At 38.4% G+C, this 20,023-nt stretch overlaps 1 protein-coding gene and 1 long non-coding RNA gene across 2 annotated transcripts; both read right to left on the reverse strand.

Annotated features, from left to right (window-relative positions):
• Window positions 1–1,184: 1,184 nt before the first annotated feature.
• Window positions 1,185–15,060, reverse strand: LOC104246797 (uncharacterized). Its single transcript, XR_716056.2, has 2 exons — window positions 14,312–15,060; window positions 1,185–1,604 (listed from the first exon to the last, which is right to left on the reverse strand). It is a non-coding gene; the product is annotated as an uncharacterized lncRNA (long non-coding RNA).
• Window positions 15,061–15,592: 532 nt separating this feature from the next.
• Window positions 15,593–19,145, reverse strand: LOC104246796 (probable jasmonic acid carboxyl methyltransferase 2). The gene is made up of 4 exons (XM_009802682.1): window positions 19,013–19,145; window positions 17,954–18,358; window positions 16,973–17,248; window positions 15,593–16,164 (listed from the first exon to the last, which is right to left on the reverse strand). The coding sequence occupies exons 1-4, from the start codon at window positions 19,085–19,087 to the stop codon at window positions 15,772–15,774; spliced, it is 1,149 nt and encodes a 382-aa protein (XP_009800984.1). The 5' UTR covers window positions 19,088–19,145; the 3' UTR covers window positions 15,593–15,771.
• Window positions 19,146–20,023: the final 878 nt, after the last annotated feature.

A 20,023-nucleotide genomic window follows, 5' to 3' on the forward strand; every position in this document is an offset into this window, starting at 1 on the left:
TTATTTTATTTAAATTTTTAGAGTCGCCACTTGGGATAATTTATGATGTCCCAAGTCACCGGTTCCGGCACGGTCGCTCCGTTCTAGGTTCTAGGTTCTATTTCGAGCTGTTATATTTGGAACAGCTTAATTGCACCGGTGCCAACTGTTATATTTGGCTTAATTATCTAATTTTAGTACATGTTTCAGCCTATGGTGCAATTTTAACTTTTAACCGCTTTTGTTCAAATAATTTTAAGAAAAATTCAACGTTATCAAAAATACGTCTTGAACCACGTCACATAAATGTGCCCATGGTCCGCAACATATTTTATCTAACATTGTTGAGATTTGGATTTGGGTCACATAAATACGCACCCGAATTTAGGAAGGTAATATTATTAAAATAACACGCCTAAAGCATCTACGCGCTTTCAACTTTGCGAGGGCCATGAAAATTCAACTAAATGACACGCCTCGATTTCTAAGGATTTAGATATTTAGGATCAATTAAATGAAGGCCATGCATTTTAAGATTTTATTTGGCACGGCACGCCTCGATTTACCCTTAAAGAATCGTAATTATATCAAGTGAACGTGTACATAATCACAAGTGTTCATTATTCTAGCTAGTTATTCTTAGGAAGGCCGAGTTCTGAATATCAATTATACAGCAAATAGGTGCAGTTAATAGTTCCTATTAGGAGCCGTTTGTGACTGGTTGCATATTTCCTTAAAAAGTGCGAGAAAGATGAGCACATGTAGTTAATGCTAATAGATTACTTGCCAACTACATTTTTAGGATTCCCCTCCAAGATGTGAGACATAAATCAAAAGGCACAGATGGTCAAAGTAATTGTTCTACCACTGTTTTGTTGCATACTAAATCATAAAATGAATGCTTGAGTTTGGATATTCTAACTTTTGAGTCGTGCCATCAAATGCAGATCAAATTTCGGAGAGGCACGAAAGCAGGAGCCTTGGATTAGAGGAGAAAGTCTGGTGTTAAAGTTATTAATCTAATTTCTCGCAAATTTCAGCAAAACCAAACCTTATTCTCACTTAAAACCCTAAACAATCCGCTCATTAACAACTGTAATTTCCAGATTCATCACAAACTCTTTGAACTTTTATGAACAAAATAAGACAGCAACAAACCCAAACCATAATCTTGGGAAACAGAGAAATTATCAGATTCAAAGATCTAAGCTCCATAAAATGTACTAGAATTTCATGCCATCGAATAATTACACAAATTACGAAACAATTAGTCAACAGCTATTATGAATGTCCTTGAAAGTCCCCTTTTACATATACACCAATTCAAACCCCATGACATCCAAGTAACTAAGCCATAACTTGTTCTATGTTGCAAACCAAAGATAATTCTAGAACATAGAACTTAGCAAGTGCACCCAACAATAAGGTGATTATAAACCTATTCATACTCTATTCAACCATAAATATACCTCGAACAAGCTATCTCCGAACTAAATGATATACATTATGCATGAAATGGAAGAAACAGAAGTGAGAATTCAATAGCAACCATCATCCAATTTGTTCACATTTCAGAACCAAGCTTCAAGCTACTTTTAAGTGGTGTCCATGGAATTGATAAATACCTGGAAGTAAATATGAAATGAAAGGGTGAGGATTTCAGCAGTAACAACAGCAGAATTGAGTTCATATCCAAGGAAAGAGTGCCACAGATCAGTTCAAATCGTGAAATGCAACCAAGGATCCAATTTCGGATTCACAGTAAAACCAACAAACTCGACATCCAAGATAAATGACTGAAACTCAAACTATTTCTAAATCCAAACAGTTAAGAAATTGATTCAAGGAGAGAAATTTCAGATTAGCAAATTCAAACTCAATGGAACAGTGCTAATATTTTCAGCTATTTTCAGATTTTTTCTTCATTTTTTTTTCGGATTTTTCTCTTAGTCTCCCTCTTTTTGGTCTATTTGTTCTCCTTATTTCCTTCTCAGAATGTTCTCCTTTCAATCTTTTTCGCTCTCCAACTCTCTTCTCCCTTTATAAATCAGTGAGTGTCCCCCTCTTAAGGTGTATTCAGTCCTTTCTTAATTCTGTTCCTCCCCCCTCCCCCCTTTCCAGACTGTATACCCTTTTACACCTGTATCTTTTAGCCTTTTAATTATATCCCCCATGTTCTCTGATTTCCAGCTCCTAAAGGGGCATTAAGCTAGCCATTACCAGTCCTCTTTTCCTTTTTAATTCATTCCTCTACTTAGTGCTTATAATTAATTCAGTAGTGCATTTCTTAGACCCTACCACTATTGAGAAGCCCTCTAATTAATTATTGACAGGTTTCCCTGCCCAAATTACCCTCAAGGCTTCTGTTATTCATCCCCCCTAAGTTCCGAAGTACCACAATTATAGTAAACAAAAGACTAAAACTTTTAACTAGATTGAAAAATCAAAATCACTATTAAATTAAATAACGACATACATGAATATGCACCAAAGACAATCGAATGGACAGTTCACAATTTTAAACCTAATTCAAACCTAAAAAGAGAAGAAGACGGGGCAGAAGTGGAATAATAACAAGAGAAGAAAAGAAGTAGTACTGGATACTCACCAACTCAACGGGTTCATTTGGCACTTGAATTTTTTCCGACTTCATCGCCAAATGATGTTAGTCATTTGTTCTTTGTTAGAACAAATGATTAACACCATTTTGTGACGAAATCGGCCCTGAAATCATCAACAATTCTTGTCTTTAACTCTGACTTTTAGAATCGCAACTCAAGATTTGAAATTTGACCTATTTTAGACAAATTTGAGGTAAACCAGATATGTATTGGGTATGAGGAGGTCAAGGAGGTTATGGGGTGTCAATTTGGGGTCGATTGGATAAACTAGGGTTCGGGGTTCAAATTTCGATCAAAAATTCGACGATTTCGACCGTGATTCGAAAGGAACGGTTTGAGGATTTGAGATAATGAGGTTAAGGAGAATCACTGGTGTTAATTTGGGGTTGTTTGGGCCACCAAAACCGCCGTGAGGCGATTTTCGGTGGGCAGAAAAGGGCGACGTGCGGTAGTGCATGTTCTTGGTCTCTAAAGAGACGAGTGGGGGGTGTTTGGTATATTAAAATGGGGAATTAACCGGGGCCGTTGGATTAGAAGGGATCGACGATCCAGATTGATCAAGGGGAAAATGGGGTCGTTTGGTGGCTAAGTGGGTGGTCCGGGTATGGGAATGGGTCGGGTTGTGGGAAAGGTTTGGGACCGTTCGATCAGGCTGATTCAACGGCCCAGATTAGAGCATGTCCAAACGACGTCATTTTGGTTGAGGTTGGAGACGGACCGGGTTGGGGGAGACGGGTCTGGGCTGGTTTGGGGTGTATTTGATTTGGGCTTTGGTGGTTAAATTGAGTTTGGCCCAATTTGATTTCCTTTTCTTTTATTAATTCTTTTTCTTCCTAAATTGTCTTCAAAATTAAAACCAAAAATCCTAACTCAAATTATAAAACCAAAATGACTTAAAATACTAATCCAATTTAAATAATATTTATCACAAGTAATTGCAAACATACAAACATGCACGAACTCATGCAAATAATGACAGAAAATATTATAAAAATCCACAACTGGCTTTGTGACATATGCATCGCATATTTTATTTTGAATTTTTTGGGAGTAATTCTCATAGGGCAAAAATCACGTGCTCACACCTTGGATTGCATTTGTGACATATGCATCGCATTTGCGACATATGCGTCGCATTTGGGAAGACAACTGGCTTAAAGATTCGTTGCATTTGCGAGGAATTGATCACAATTGCGATCATCGCTATTGCGAACTTTGTATCATAATTGCGATAACTGCAGCTAGGTAAAAGAAGGGAAAAACAAGATTTTTGTTTATTCTTCAAATTTTCAAAACAAGAAAACCCTAGAGGCGATTTTCCCAAGCACCCTTCTTCCCCAAATTATTGGTAAGTGATTCTAATCCATTTTCTTTCAATCTTTCACTACATTTCCTAAGATTTCAACCTAAGATCTTGTGTTTTCATGGTGGAAATTGGGAGTGTGGGAAGAATTAGGGATTTTTGCAAAATGGGGATTTAGAATTACATAACCGGACTCGGGGGCGAATGAGTAATCGGGGTTTTGTCCAAATTTCGGGTTTGGACCAAGCGATCCCGGTAATTGACTTTTTCAATAATGACCTAAATTGAAACTTTTGATCGTGGGTAATTTCTAAGGCTTATTTTGAATCGTTTGGTTGGTAATTTGCTAGATATTGTTAGTTCGGAGGATTGCTTGAATGGCAAAGTTGTGGTTGAGCTTTGAGTGGTCTTTGGACCGAGGTAAGTGTTGAGTTTAACCTTGACTTGAGGGAATTAGGAACCCTCGGACTAAGTGCTAAGTGAATTTCATGTGAGCGGCGTATATACGAGGTGACGAGTACTTATACGCCGCCAAATTATTTATTGATCGTAAAGGTTTCCGTGGTTTGAATTGTTAATTTGACTATGCACATTGAGTTTTTGGTACTGATATGGTGGGATCGAGTTGAATGCCACAACATGTGGAATAGGGGTAGATTGATATGGTGGAATAAGAGTGAATTTGTACTATACGGTGGGATCGGGTTGCACGCCGCAACAAGTGGAATAAGGGTAGATTGATATGGTGAAATAAGGGTGAATTATGATACTGATATTGATATATGGTGAGATCGAGTTGCGCGCCATAACAATTATATATTATCTTTGTTATTGATGTTATTACGGTGAAATAAGTGAGGATTCTGTGTTGTACGGTGGGATCGGGTTGCACGCCGCAACAACCTATGTGTTTATATTTCATGAGTTGTGTTGGTTTTCAGTGTTCTCATTTGAAATGCTAAGGATTGGTAATTCTGGATGACACTGGCTTATTTCTTGACGTTGTAGCTATTATTTTCAGTTGATTGTTTTATTTTGTTCTGTATTTCCATTTTTTGTCATTATTATATAATGCGTATAGGTTGTAGTGTAGATGACCTGCCTTAGCCTCGTCACTACTTCGTCGAGGTTAGGATCGGCACTTACAAAGTACATGGGGTTGGTTGTACTCATACTACACTCCACACTTCTTGTGCAGATTTTGGAGTCGATCCTAGCAGCGGTTATCAGTGAGCTCGAATTGGACATCGTACAAAGACTTGAGGTACAACTGCTCAGCGCCCGCAACTCCTGGAGTTCCTTTATCTTCTTTTTATTTAGTTGTGTACCTTCTTTTCAAACAACTTTATGTTATTTTAGTCCCTTATGTGTATTATTCTAGCAGCTCGTGCACTTGTGACACCGGGTTCAGGGATGTATTAAACGTTTGGCTATTTTAACTTTTGCATTATTACTTTGGATCATTGCAGTAGTCTTGGTTCTTTTCTCATTAACTAATATTGAACTGTTAAAAATGGATAGAATGATTTAATGTTGGCTTGCCTAGCAAGTAAAATGTTAGACGTCATCATGGTCCCGACGGTGGGAATTCTGGGTCGTGACAGAGGGAAAGGTTGTTGAGAAGTTATGATGGTGGAGGTAGTGGATATGACAGGAAGGCTATTTTCGAGAAATGTAGTTGGAGGACGAATGATGGAGCTACTAGGAAGGTTGGGAAGGATATGATAAGCGGGAAAAAGTTGGAGAATATGGTGGATCATCTGACACTATGACCGGAGCTTAGGTGAAGGTGGCATCTAGGAAGCTAGGCGGTAGCGGGGGTGATGTCTTACCAGTCATCCAAGCCTCATACATGTCTGTCATGTGTTGTCTTAACATCCTCATCTCTTCAACCAACATAGTGTCTCGTTGAAACAATTGCTTTTGGGCGGGCACCAGTATCAACCAACTCAATTCTGTTGTCCTCTGTCATTGCCTTTCGATGTTATATTGAAGGAAAGAGTTCCCAGTTTAAGAACCACAAACCAACCACCCTTCTACTATAATGAACATAACAAAGAGGAACAAAATGAAGTCATCACGTTAGTGTTAAGGCATTTAACATAAGATAATCTCACATTATGAGCAATATACCTAGTCACAGTTATCAGATCTAAAATGATTTCGAGGGTACGAAGGTCGTATTGGCATCATCCCAAGTTCACTCTTCTTGCCCCTTTTCCTCTTTATTTTTTTTCTTGCGCTCCTTGGTTTTTCATTTTCTTCCGTTTCTTTTTCTTTCTTATTATTAGTCTTTTCTTTCCTCTCATTTCTCACATCCCACAACTTCATCTTTTTTTCTTTTAATATTAAAAATGATTCGATCGATTCCAATGTAGGTTGTCTACGTATCATGTTCCACATGAATCAGACCAAGCGTAGTTCTGGAAAAGTAATGGACAAAATAAACTAAAAATAAAAAAAAATTATTTATAATATTTTTTTGGTTTTTCAAATACAAAAGGAAGTTCTATAAAAAGACTCGACAATCTCAACTAGATTATGACAGACTCTGACATCACCTAAAAGACTCAATACCACTGGACAAGACTACAAAGTAAAAGACAAACATAAAAACAGACTCGAAACATAAAAGTCTCCTTAAGAAGCTCTTGAATGCAACGATCCTAGCTATGAAGGTTATGGGGTAAGTGGACCCATACCTGAATTAGAAGAATAAGAACAAATAGAGTTAGTGACTCAGGACACTATGTGAAACAATAACAACATTATTGAAGCTATTTTTGCAAAATGGCTACATGGCCAAAAGGTGGCTAGAAGTGCAAACACAACAAAGGTGACCACAAAGTCACACAGATACCTTACTAAGGCCTACATGGCCTCAAACTCCCAACATAGTCCTCAAAATTACTTTGCAAAAAATGACCCCATTGCAGAAATGGCCTATGTGGTCAAAAATGGCTAAGCGTGCAAATTCAAACGGAATAGACCTAAAACTAAGAGGACACCTTATTGTTGATTTAGGGCTCTATGACATGGGTTAACAAGCTACTTTTGCAAAAATATCCCTATTTCGCAAAAACGGCCGATATGACAAATATGGATAAACGTGCAAGATTTGGCTACGACCTCCGAAGCCAAGAACTTGAGACTCACTAGGAAGACGGACCCTATGTGGGTTGCTTACGTATCTCGCCCCAAAAGACGAGAATCAAGTCTTGGGTTATTGGAAAATATCCCTATTTTTCGGTCTTGGGTTTGTTGTGTCTTTCAGGTAGTACGTGGTGGCTATTGGAAACGAAAGAGGAACAAGCATGAAAATATATGAGTCCCTACTAGGGCGAGTAGCAGTAAGGGACGATGGAAGTTGGATGTGAACGAGCCAGGTGTCGCGACATCATCGTGTAAACTAAGACAACTTCCAGATTCTATTCTCGGGAGTTGGTACCTACCACTTTCCTATTATTCTTCCCCTTGTGCTAGTTAAATTGTCGCCTTTCTTAGTTTGCATTAGTGTTAAGCATTCTATTAGCTGCAACTTGTTTTATCCTTGTCTGGTTCGTTTGCCTAGTGCGAGTGAGTGATTCTCCTTAGTCTATTGTAGGTATAGTGGTTGTAGTCCGAGATGGTAGAGTAAGGTCATGTCCTCGGGGAGGCCAGGGGGTAGGGCAGGGGGTGGGGGAGGGGTCAGGGGGTGTGATGGGAGGTAATGGGCACAAGGGTGCCTATAGGTTGAGAATTGGGTCATGGAACATAGGTACATTGACGGGTAAGCCTATAGAGCTAGCGAAGATCCTACAGAAGAGGAAGGTCAATATAAAGTATGTCCAAGAGACTCAATGGGTAGGATCGAGGGCGAGGAATACAGACGATTACAAGTTGTGGTACTCTGGAGTCCATAAAGGTAAGAATGGTGTAGGCATTCTGGTGGATGGGGAACTTAGAGAGTCTGTGGTAGAGGTTAGGCGAGTGAATGATAGGATAATGTCTATTAAGTTGGTGGTTGGAGAGTGCACCCTAAATGTCGTGAGTGTGTATGCACCGCAAGCGGGATTGGATGAGGAGGTCAAGAGGCGCTTCTGGGAGAGGTTGGATGAGATTGGGCGTAGTATTCCGCTTGTTGAGAGGTTATTTATATGAGGGGATTTCAATGGTCATATTGGGTCGACTGCATGCGGCTATGGTGAGGTGCCTAATGGCTTCGGTTTTGGGATAAGAATGAAGGAGGTACTTTGTTGCTAGATTTCGCAAAGGCATTTGAGCTAGTGATTGCTAACTTTAGTTTTCCAAAGAGGGAGGAGCATTTGTTTACTTTTCAGAGTATGGTGGTGAAGACTCAAATTGACTATCTTCTCCTTAGGAGGTGCGACATAGGGTTGTGTAAGGATTGCAAGGTTATCCCGGGTGAGACCTCACGATGCAACATAGGCTCTTAGGGAAGGACGTCAGTATTATAATGAAAAGGAAGAAGAGGATTGCACGAGGTCGACCGAGGATCAGGTGGGGAGCCTTGACTAAGGATAAAGATCAGGAGTTGAAAGGGAGGTTATCGATTCTGGGAGCTTGGAGGAGTAATGGGGACAGGAGCGTTATGTGGTCGATGATGGCATATTACATATGAAAGGCAGTGAGAGAGGTCTTGGGAGTCTCAAAGGGTTACGCTGGCAGGCACAAAGGCAACTGATGGTGGAATGAAGTGGTTCAAGGTATAGTGGAAATGAAGAAGGCAGTGTACCTGAAGCTAGTTGGGAGTACATGCGAGGTAGAGAGGATTGCGAACAGGGAGAGGTATAAGGTAGCTAGGAAGGAGGGGAAACTAGCGGTCACGGAGGCTAAGACTGCAGATTTTAGTTGTCCGTATGAGGAACTAGGGACCAAAGGCGAGAAGAAAAGATTATTCAGGCTGGCCAAGGAGAGAGAGAGGAAGTCCCGGGATTTGGACCAAGTGAGGTGCATCAAAGAAAATGATGGTAGAGTATTTATGGGAGAGGCCCAGGTTAATCGGAGACGGCAGACTTACTTTCATAAACTTCTAAATGAAGTTAGGGATTAGGATATTGTGCTAGGCGAGTTGGGGCATTCCGAGAGCCTCCGCAATTTTGGATACTGTAGGCACTTCAAGGTTGGGGAGGTCATGGGGGTTATGCGTAAGATGAGCAGGGGCAGAGCAACCGGGCCTGATGAGATTCCGGTTGAATTTTGGAAGTGTGTGGGTAGAGCAGGCTTGGAGTGGTTGACTAGGTTGTTTAATTTATTTTTAGGACGAAGAATATATTGGACTAGTGGAGGTGGAGTACGATGGTTTTGTTGTACAAGAACAAAGGTTACATCCAGAGTAGCAAAAACTATAAGGGTATCAAATTATTGAGTCATACCATGAAATTTTGGGAGAGAGTAGTAAAAGCGAAGGTGAGGAGGACGGTGTCTGTATCAGATAACCAGTTCGGGTTCATGTTGGGTCGTTCTACTATGGAAACTAACCACCTTATTAGGAGGTTGGTGGAACAGTATAGAGATAGGGAGAAGGATTTGCACATGGTGTTTTTTGATCTGGAGAAAGCATATGACAAGGTTCCTAGGGAGTTTCTTTGGAGATTCTTAGAGGCTAAAAGTGTGTCGGTTTCTTACATTAGGGCGACTAAGGACATGTATGATGGAGCTAAGACCCAGGTTAGGACAGTGGGAGGCGACTCTGAGCATTTTTCGGTTATTATGGGGTTACACCAAGGATCTCCGCTCAGCTCTTTCTTATTTGCTCTGGTGATGGACACACTAACACACCATGTTCAAGGAGAAGTGTCATGGTGTATGTTATTCACTGATGACATTGTTCTGATTGATGAAACACGGAGTGGTGTTAACGAGAGACTAGAGGTTTGGAGACAGACCCTTGAGTCTAAGGGTTTCAAGTTGAGTAGGACGAAGATGGAGTATCGTGAGTGCAAGTTCAGTACCGAGCCGAAGGAAGCAGGCATGGACGTCAGGCTTGGATCGCAGGTTTTTCCTAAGAGAGGCAGTTTCAAGTACCTTGGGTCAACTATCTAGGGGATGGGGAGATCGACGAGGATGCCACACATCGTATTGAATTGGGATGGATGTAATGGAGGTTAGCATCTGGAGTCCTGTGTGACAAAAAAGTGTCTTCGCTTCTCAAAGGTAAGTTTTATAGAACGGTGGTTAGGATTGGAGTGGTTGACTAGGTTGTTTAATTTATTTTTAGGACGAAGAATATGTTGGACTAGTGGAGGTGGAGTACGATGGTTTTGTTGTACAAGAACAAAGGTTACATCCAGAGTAGCAAAAACTATAAGGGTATCAAATTATTGAGTCATACCATGAAATTTTGGGAGAGAGTAGTAAAAGCGAGGGTGAGGAGGACGGTGTCTGTATCAGATAACCAGTCCGGGTTCATGTTGGGTCGTTCTACTATGGAAACTAACCACCTTATTAGGAGGTTGGTGGAACAGTATAGAGATAGGGAGAAGGATTTGCACATGGTGTTTTTTGATCTGGAGAAAGCATATGACAAGGTTCCTAGGGAGTTTCTTTGGAGATTCTTAGAGGCTAAAAGTGTGTCGGTTTCTTACATTAGGGCGACTAAGGACATGTATGATGGAGCTAAGACCCAGGTTAGGACAGTGGGAGGCGACTCTGAGCATTTTTCGGTTATTATGGGGTTACACCAAGGATCTCCGCTCAGCCCTTTCTTATTTGCTCTGGTGATGGACACACTAACACACCATGTTCAAGGAGAAGTGTCATGGTGTATGTTATTCACTGATGACATTGTTCTGATTGATGAAACACGGAGTGGTGTTAACGAGAGACTAGAGGTTTGGAGACAGATCCTTGAGTCTAAGGGTTTCAAGTTGAGCAGGACGAAGATGGAGTATCTTGAGTGCAAGTTCAGTACCGAGCCAAAGGAAGCAGGCTTGGATCGCAGGTCTTTCCTAAGAGAGGCAGTTTCAAGTACCTTGGGTCAACTATCTAGGGGATGGGGAGATCGACGAGGATGTCACACATCGTATTGAATTGGGATGGATGTAATGGAGGTTAGCATCTGGAGTCCTGTGTGACAAGAAAGTGTCTTCGCTACTCAAAGGTAAGTTTTATAGAACGGTGGTTAGGCTTGGAGTGGTTGACTAGGTTGTTTAATTTATTTTTAGGACGAAGAATATGTTGGACTAGTGGAGGTGGAGTACGATGGTTTTGTTGTACAAGAACAAAGGTTACATCCAGAGTAGCAAAAACTATAAGGGTATCAAATTATTGAGTCATACCATGAAATTTTGGGAAAGAGTAGTAAAAGCGAGGGTGAGGAGGACGGTGTCTGTAACAGATAACCAGTTCGGGTTCATGTTGGGTCGTTCTACTATGGAAACTAACCACCTTATTAGGAGGTTGGTGGAACAGTATAGAGATAGGGAGAAGGATTTGCACATGGTGTTTTTTGATCTGGAGAAAGCATATGACAAGGTTCCTAGGGAGTTTCTTTGGAGATTCTTAGAGGCTAAAAGTGTGTCGGTTTCTTATATTAGGGCGACTAAGGACATGTATGATGGAGCTAAGACTCGGGTTAGGACAGTGGGAGGCGACTCTGAGCATTTTTCGGTTATTATGGGGTTACACCAAGGATCTCCGCTCAGCCCTTTCTTATTTGCTCTGGTGATGGACACACTGACACACCACGTTCAAGGAGAAGTGCCATAGTGTATGTTATTCGCTGATGACATTGTTCTGATTGATGAAACACGGAGTGGTGTTAACGAGAGACTAGAGGTTTGGAGACAGATCCTTGAGTCTAAGGGTTTCAAGTTGAGCAGGACGAAGATGGAGTATCTTGAGTGCAAGTTCAGTACCGAGCCAAAGGAAGCAGGCATGGACGCCAGGCTTGGATCGCAGGTCTTTCCTAAGAGAGGCAGTTTCAAGTACCTTGGGTCAACTATCTAGGGGATGAGGAGATCGACGAGGATGTCACACATCGTATTGGATTGGGATGGATGTAATGGAGGTTAGCATCTGGAGTCCTGTGTGACAAGAAAGTGTCTTCGCTACTCAAAGGTAAGTTTGATAAAACGGTGGTTAGGTCGGCCATGATGTATGAGACTGAGTGTTGGCCAATTAAAAACTCATATACCCAGAAGATGAGAGTAGCAGAAATGAGGATGTTGATGTTGATGTGCGGGCACACTAGGATGGATAAGACTAGGAGTGAAGTTATTCGGGAGATGGTGGGCATGGCTCCTATTGATGACAAGATGGGGGAAGCGAGGCTCAGATGGTCCGGGCACGTTCAGAGGAGGAGCTTGGATGCACTGGTAAAGAGGTATGAACGGTTGGCATTGGTGAGTACGAGAAGAGGTAGAGTGCAGCCTAAGAAGTATTGGAGAGAGGTGATTAGGCGGGATATGGCGAGACTTCAGATCTCCGAGGACATGGCACTCGATAGGAAGCTGTGGAGGTCGAGCATTAAGGTTGTAGGTTAGGAGGTAGTTGAGTTTCATTTAGTCTACCAGTGTGAGGCTAGGCTGATAGGAATTAGTCTTAGACTGCTAGTGGTCAGTGATGTATTTTTACTACTCTTTCGTTATTTACTGGTTAATATTTCTGTTTTTTATTTATTAACTAGTTTTTGTGATGTCTTTATTATTTCCATGGTTTTTATTGATGGTACTGATATATTTTCTCTTTTCATCTTTTTGTCTTCTTAAATCAAAGGTCTATTGGAAACAGTCTCTCTACCCTTCGGGGTAGAGGTAAGGTCTGCGTACACATTACTCTCCCTAGACCCCACTTGTGAGATTATACTGGGTCATTGTTGTTGTTGAAAAAAGGTAAGAAAGTGTAAAATCATTTTTTAATATATTTAGAAAATTGGACAAGAAAATTAAAAGTGATAAAGCCCTCAATATTCTCTCTTACTTCATTTTTTCACCCTTTTTTCCCAAACATCAGTCCGCCAAATGATCTTTCTACCTTCAAAGATGCAACATTTAGCACATAGGATGATTGAATGTCCTTTTGGACCGTGGGCCCATTCGACACAATTTGGACAGTCTTCCTACAAAGGAACACAGTACCTAGGAACGGGCCATGCTAGGTGATAATAATATGATGCACATAGTCGTGACCTAAAGGCTGACCTATGTTTGGGGTTCAATAACAAGGCAATTCGGGGGAGCATATGGTCGATGGTGGCTGCTCAAGCATTCCACCCACTTCATACATCCTACGCCCCCTTCCCCCCTCCCAAAATAAGGGTGACTCAACAAAGAGTTTGTGTACGTGATGCATACTACGAAACTTGTTGCAGAAACAATTGACCAGGTAATGCATATGATGACAATTATAAAGCAGTAACACATAAAGGAAAACTGTAAACACATAAACAACTAGCAAATAATAAAATAAAATAAACAAAATAAAAATCAAACAACGCAAATAAAGAACATAAAACCGCAACTGAATATCCGAAAAAGCCAACAAGATCAAGTATCAGCTCGAACCTGCAACTCCCAGCAGAGTCGCCAAAGCTATCACACCCTTTTTTTCACTCTTAACCCTCTTAGAAAAAGATAAAGTGACAAAGTATTGTATTTCAAAGGATTTTCAAAGTCGCCACTTGATATTTGGTTTCGGTGTGTCAAGTCACCATTTTTTTAAAGAATGATTTTTTCCTTTTAAAACACCTTTAGACTCCAAAACTAGTTTGCACCAGAGATTCAAAGTAAGGGGATTCATTTGATTCGGGGAGAAGGTATTAAGCATTCCCTAATCCCGTAAATAGTACGGTTACATACTTGATCAAATTGGCTTTTAAGAATATTTTAATTGAAGTAAAACATACAAAGAAAACAAATACAAAAAGGTTCGAGGTTGTCCCTACCTAAATAAAAGAAAAACAAAAGAAGAAATAAAAATAAAAGTACTAATGTTCTATCCTATGCTTTCTCGGGGCATTCCCTAAATAAAACAACAAACTAAGGGTCAACCTCTAACTTCAAAAAAGAAAACTAAATAAAAAACCTAATATTTGCTTACCCAGATGTGATCGACTTAAATATGCTACTAGCGATACTTAAGGAAATAAAATGAATTTAAAGGCAGTGAAACAACAACACAAGACCATTTATTATTCTTTGTCTTTCAATTAATTTGGTTTATTTCAGTTAATTCAAAATTATTACCCCAACGACCCATTGAATTCAACAATGAATAATATCTATTTTTCGTTTCAGTTGTCCACCTAATGAGTTAAAGTATTCTTCCAAGTTTATCATGAACTCAAGGTAATGAACTGATCAAGCAAACTAAATTAACTAAACAAAGGATATAAGAACCACAAACAATTAACACAATTCATCAACTAATATAATGAGATGAAATAAAACAGATATAAGAAATGGACCTTAGTGAGCGGATTTCTTTCCGATTAATAGAACTCTGAGTTTACAGTTCTGTTTAGTTGAAAAGCAACGAGAATCCGGCCGAAAAAATTGAGCAGCGACCAAAGATACCAACGGGGACACGAACACGACAAAGCCTCGAACAAAACCTCACGCCGACGATAAACCGACCCTCTCCGCTTAGATCGGAATACTCGATCACCTCAGAAGCGAAAGCTCTTTGAATCAGAAAATGTTTAGGACCAGAAACCTGGGACACGACAACCTTGACGAAGCCGCAAACAAATCTGAGCTCAACGCTCATATCAGAAAATCTGAACAGACCCGAAACATTTCAACTCAACTCTATTTGAATGATTCTTAGCTTCTTTTTCGAAATCAATGGCAGTAAGAAACCAGTATATTTTGGTAATTTTTCTTTTGGATCCAAATAAGAAACTAAATCAAAATTAGAAAAATCTTTTTATTACTTTTTGTATCTTCAGGAAGAAAACTAGAACAAGAATCAAAATCTTTTCTGTTTTGGTATTTTGCCTTGGAATTCCAGAAGGGAAAAAATAAGACCTAGAGTTCTTCTTGGATTTTTCTTAAAACTCCTTATCTCACTTTCCTTTCAGAACGCCTTTGGGAGGTCTTTCGTTCTACTAGTGTTCACGGTGAGAAATCGGAGGCGGCGGCAAAGGGTAAGAGAGGAAGGGGTGGGCTGCAGCTGCTCTTAGGAATTTTTAAGGTTGCGTTTTAAAAAATTATAATGAGGATTATTATATTTGGTATGGGCAAATAACAGGGGACGTTGGATCTAAGTGGATGGATGCCAAGATTTTGCAATTGAAAATGGGGCGGGTCGCGGGTTAGGTGCTAGGCGTCGGGTCAAAGGTGTTGGATTAAATGTGATTGGGTAATTGCTGATGGATTAAATAGTGTTGGGCTAAAAATTCCGAAATTGGGCCTCTCTTTGGGGCGATTCATCATAAAATCTGAACATTAATTAGCCCAAAAATACTAATTTTTCCCTTCTAATATAATATAAAGTTCATTTATAAAAATACAAAATCACTCTTAATTAACTAGGATAAACTACTAATAAAATTAGTTATCAAAAGTGAAACTATTTTTATATTTTTTTATTTTTAAAAATATTAAACAACAAAATAAAATACTATATATATTAAAATCCTAGAAAAATTAATATAAACTCAAGTAGATATGTATAAAATACTGGAGTGTCTTGGAAACATGAGGGGTCAAAAATTACGTGCTTACAAATATAAATATTTATTAGTTTTGTGTAAATATCGAACAAGGATGAATTTTTATTGTGTTACAATAATGTACTACTTGATACATTTTGTTTCAATTGACATTCGTGAAAGAAAGAAAAAAAAGAAAATGATCCAACCCCTTATTGACATGTGGAGTTTACATATTGATCATTTTGTTTTGCTACTAGATGTCTAGAACATTATCCTTTGCGTGTAAGAGAAACAACTAAATTGATGTAAACGGCTCTATTCTTGTAAATGTAATCATCCACAAGATCACTATACACTTTAAACAAGTCATCCATAATTTCATTTCCAAAATGAGACCCCACCATTGATTCAACCACAGCCCTAATTGTTTTAGCAACTTGCTGGCCACTTGATGCTGATTTCATACACAATTGGCCATTTTTGTCATCGCTATCGCATAGTGTAGAATTTAAAGAAATACTGGCGTCCCACTCAACCTCAAAAGCCTCGAGACGATTAATCACAAATGAACCTTCTTTTTCTACTGCGATTGTCACTTCCTCAGGGCATGGTGCATAGTATGGTGCATTAAAGGAGTCTACTTTCTCCTCTTCTACTAACCCCTGCATAGATGAATTACTATGTTTAGGGAAGAGAAATTTTGTGTGAGGGTAAGCTTCACTCAAAAAGGTGGTATGAATAAATAGTTATTAATAAATATGGTCCCAAATCTAACAATACAAAAATGGCGATAGTACTAGTATAGACTCCTAAATATAAAATTATAAGTATGTGTGCCATAAAATTGGATATACGACTTATAATGAGTAATTTTTGGGAAATTTGCTCTTTTACTCCCTCAAATATAGACAAATTCTTATTCTAGTCCTTATAATATCTAAGTAAGCATATTTAATTTTCAATTAGTTAAAATATGAAATATCAAACTCTCTATTTTGATTTTTCATAAATTTAATGAATTAATAATTGTTACAGCATTTGTTAGGGCTATTTTTATAATAACTCCAAATTTGAGGGTAATACATTTCTAAAAAAGTCTAAATACAACTTCTTTAACATAAATGGAATAAAAACACATTTTAATAAGGTTTACTTCATTATATGTCATAAGAACCAAAATCAGAATTTACCAATAACTAACGGCCTCGACTGTGCTTTTTTATTTATTTAAAAGACACCTTTCAACGTACTATCTTAGTTAAAAGTTGTAGGTGTATCCTGGACAATATGAGTAGTAAATATGCGACACTGGTTTTAACTCTAGGAAAAATCGAAAAAAACTGATCATATCGAATTTTGACTTCTTTTTTAAAAAAAAAACAGAAATAAGTATTTCACCGGGTATGTTGTTGTTGTTATAAATTAGCATCCAAATACAAAAAGATGAAAAGATAAGTTTAAGCAAGTAACCTTAGAGACCAAAATAGAGAGTGCATGGGCAAGGAGCTCCCATTGGTAGTAGCAACCGTCTTCCGCCGTGGGATCAATAGAGCTCCTCCCCATTAACGACAACAACATCCGCCCGCCGGGAACCATCTCCGGCGAACGTGATTGAAGAAATAAGGAGAAGTCATTTTGAAACTGTGACATGTATTTAGTGATTACTTCACTTGGACTTGTATTTGATATGTATAATTTCCCTTTGTTTAGGGCTGTCCTTGCTTCAGTACCCAAACCAAGTGGAACCTGTTTCATTATTTTTACATTTGAAAAAATGAGCTTGACATGTGTTATTGAATTCGATTGAACTATATTCTTATGACAAAAAAAGGTACATAATAAATTAATGACAGAATACTCATACCGTAAAGTCATTGAAAAAGGACAAATATTAAACATCTCATGACAAGAATGGTCATCTACCTACTAGTAGGTAGAGTAGATCTCTATTACTTTCTTTTTGTTAATTTTGCTTTTTTGGTGACATATAGTGTAAATTTCAGTACTACAACAACAAACTCAGTGTGATTTTAAAAGAGATACCCTTCCATTCCAGTTTATGAGGTTGGATCTTGCCTTGGTATGAGAAGTTGGTTACGTAAGCTAATAACCTTTGCCAGGTTGTTCAGTATGTCTGACAGGGACCGACAAATCAAACAAATGGGGTAACAGTTTTTTAATGATGATAGGGAGTTTGGATTGGTGTGAGTGTAAGTGTACCGCACTTTGGGTACAAGATCAATTTTTTTTCTTCTTTTGTACCATGTAAAATGAAGAAAAGAAAGAAAGGCGGACGAGATAAACAAATTAAATAAAGAGCTAACTTTCTTAAAACTTTCTAATAAATATAAAATATTTAAGAAAAACATAGTTAAAGAAAAATCTACTTAACAACTCGAATAATAATACACATAAACTGAAATAGAGTACGTGAAAATTCACTGTACTGACCTGAGAGAGCCAATGGAGACTAGAGGAAGAGTGAAAAAAGTGCATGCTTTTTAGTGGAAAAAGCCTTCCATAAAATGAACCAGGCACCCCAGCAACATAGCAATTTTCTGAACCTTTCTCTTCCTTTACTTTGCGATAGAATTCTGGCAAAGACCTAAATAGATCATTGAAATCATTCCCCGGAAGATCATTCAGAGAAATTCTCAACTCCGGCAATGAGCTGCCCGATTTTCGACACGTTGCGTCCATGATATTTATAACTTCTGTGACGACCATCAAAGTGTTCGGCCCCGAGGAACAACCTAAATCAGCAATGCCAATGCTTTCTGGAATTTTTTTGTTCTTGCACAAGATGCTTATCACTGCTTCTTTAAGCCTTGAATTTGTTGCTGATATTATTTTCCTCTACAAATTCATTAAACCAAATTTCAATAACACTGGTCTAATATTTAAATGAAATTTTTTGGGATGAGTACTAGAATTTGATTAGATTTTAAGAACCGCTTAAAAGAAGAGTTTTCAACTGGATCAGCTTCCTTAAATAATCAAATCAGGACCAACAATGGTTGAGGTAGAGTAATCGGGTCCCAATATGAATAACGGACACAGGGGAAAAGCAAAAAAATTCACCTCTCAAGCCAATTATCCAACTTTAGAGATTAGAGATAAAAGATAGTAATATATTACTCCATATAGCTTAGAAAGTAGGCCAAGTTGGTAGCTTTTTCTTTCACTCTTGAGAAAAAGGTCTTCTTTCCTAAGATAATATTTAATTAACTTTCTTAAGTTTTTTTAAATATTTTCTTTGATACCTCTTTATTTTATTATTAGTTCTATTGATTCGATCCACAAACACCTTGATAAATCTTCATGTGGCCACCTTGATAGATATAGTTAGACAAACAAATATTGTGTCGCCCAAGGAAACCAATATAATAATATAAGAAAAATCTTTTTCACCGGAAAATATAATTGATATATGAACTAAATTAAGGGAAGTATATATCAGGAAAGTAAATACATTTCAACTGTTTTAATCATTTGATGAAGATATAAAACCTGGATATTGGAGTTTTTGGCATAGCTAGTCTCTCCTTCTCCATTGTTCATGTGAAGTACCTGCATTACTTCCATCTTAATTTGCTCTCTAATTCTTTCTTTTTTCTCTCTTTTAATTATTTCTTTAGAGAGCAGCTTGTTGTGAATAAAAGAGCTGAAAATGTTCTAGTTTATATAGAGGGTTGAACAAGGCTATACCTTTTGCTACCCTCAACTTCTTCGTACGCAATTAATTTGGATTATGTCTTATGTGTTGAAGTTTGACAAATTCTTTGTCCCACATCGGTGGGCTCTTGAGTTTGGGGGATTTTCCCTCTATAAAAGAAGGCCTAATGTTTAGGATTTAAATAGACCTCTCATTTGTCTTCTCATCTGTTTAAGGCATTTGTATCTTCTCTCTTTAGTATTATTTCACTTGTATTTTTGGAGTGGAATAAAATATTGGTTGTGTCCAAGGAGTAGGCAAAATTAGCCGAACCTCGTAAATTCTGGTTTTCCCTTTATTGTTGTTTTATTGTCTTATTTATTATTTGGTGGCTGTCATAATTTTTGGTATAGTAGTTGTGACTTATTCAAACTATATACATTTGGCTTCCGCAACAATTGGTATCAGAGCCAAGGTACTGTCTAAGTATGCTCTGTGGTTGCAGCATAGTCTGATCTTCCACATCAGAAAAGATTTATCTTGGTAACTGAGTCAAGGTTTTGTCTGAGTATGCTCTGTGGTTGCAGTTTAGTCTGATCTTCTACATCAGAAAGGAAATAATCTTGATTTGTGTCGTCAACTATTAAATAATATGTGTGTCAAATATGGGAGACAATAAACAAGAAGAATCTACATCAAGTGTCAACAATACGTCATCATTGGCATTTTCGCTTATGACAAGAATTGTGTCAAATGCGAAATTTGCGGTAGAAATTTTTGACGGGTCAGGGCATTTTGGGATGTGGCAAGGCGAGGTTCTAGATGTCCTTTTTCAACAAGGGCTAGATCTGGCCATTGAAGAAAAG

Source organism: Nicotiana sylvestris, chromosome 4 (assembly GCF_000393655.2).
Source record: "Nicotiana sylvestris chromosome 4, ASM39365v2, whole genome shotgun sequence".
NCBI lineage: Eukaryota > Viridiplantae > Streptophyta > Magnoliopsida > Solanales > Solanaceae > Nicotiana > Nicotiana sylvestris.

What these genes read in the sequence shown, in the direction of transcription:
- LOC104246796 (XM_009802682.1), bottom strand. Translation starts at nt 19,087, where the DNA reads ATGGAAGTAATGCAGGTACTTCACATGAACAATGGAGAAGGAGAGACT. An exon ending in CCAAAAACTCCAATATCCAG is followed by an intron (nt 18,359 to 19,012) that starts GTTTTATATCTT and finishes ATGAATTTGTAG; the next exon opens with AGGAAAATAATATCAGCAAC. An exon ending in GTCTCCATTGGCTCTCTCAG is followed by an intron (nt 17,249 to 17,953) that starts GTCAGTACAGTG and finishes ATAATGAAACAG; the next exon opens with GTTCCACTTGGTTTGGGTAC.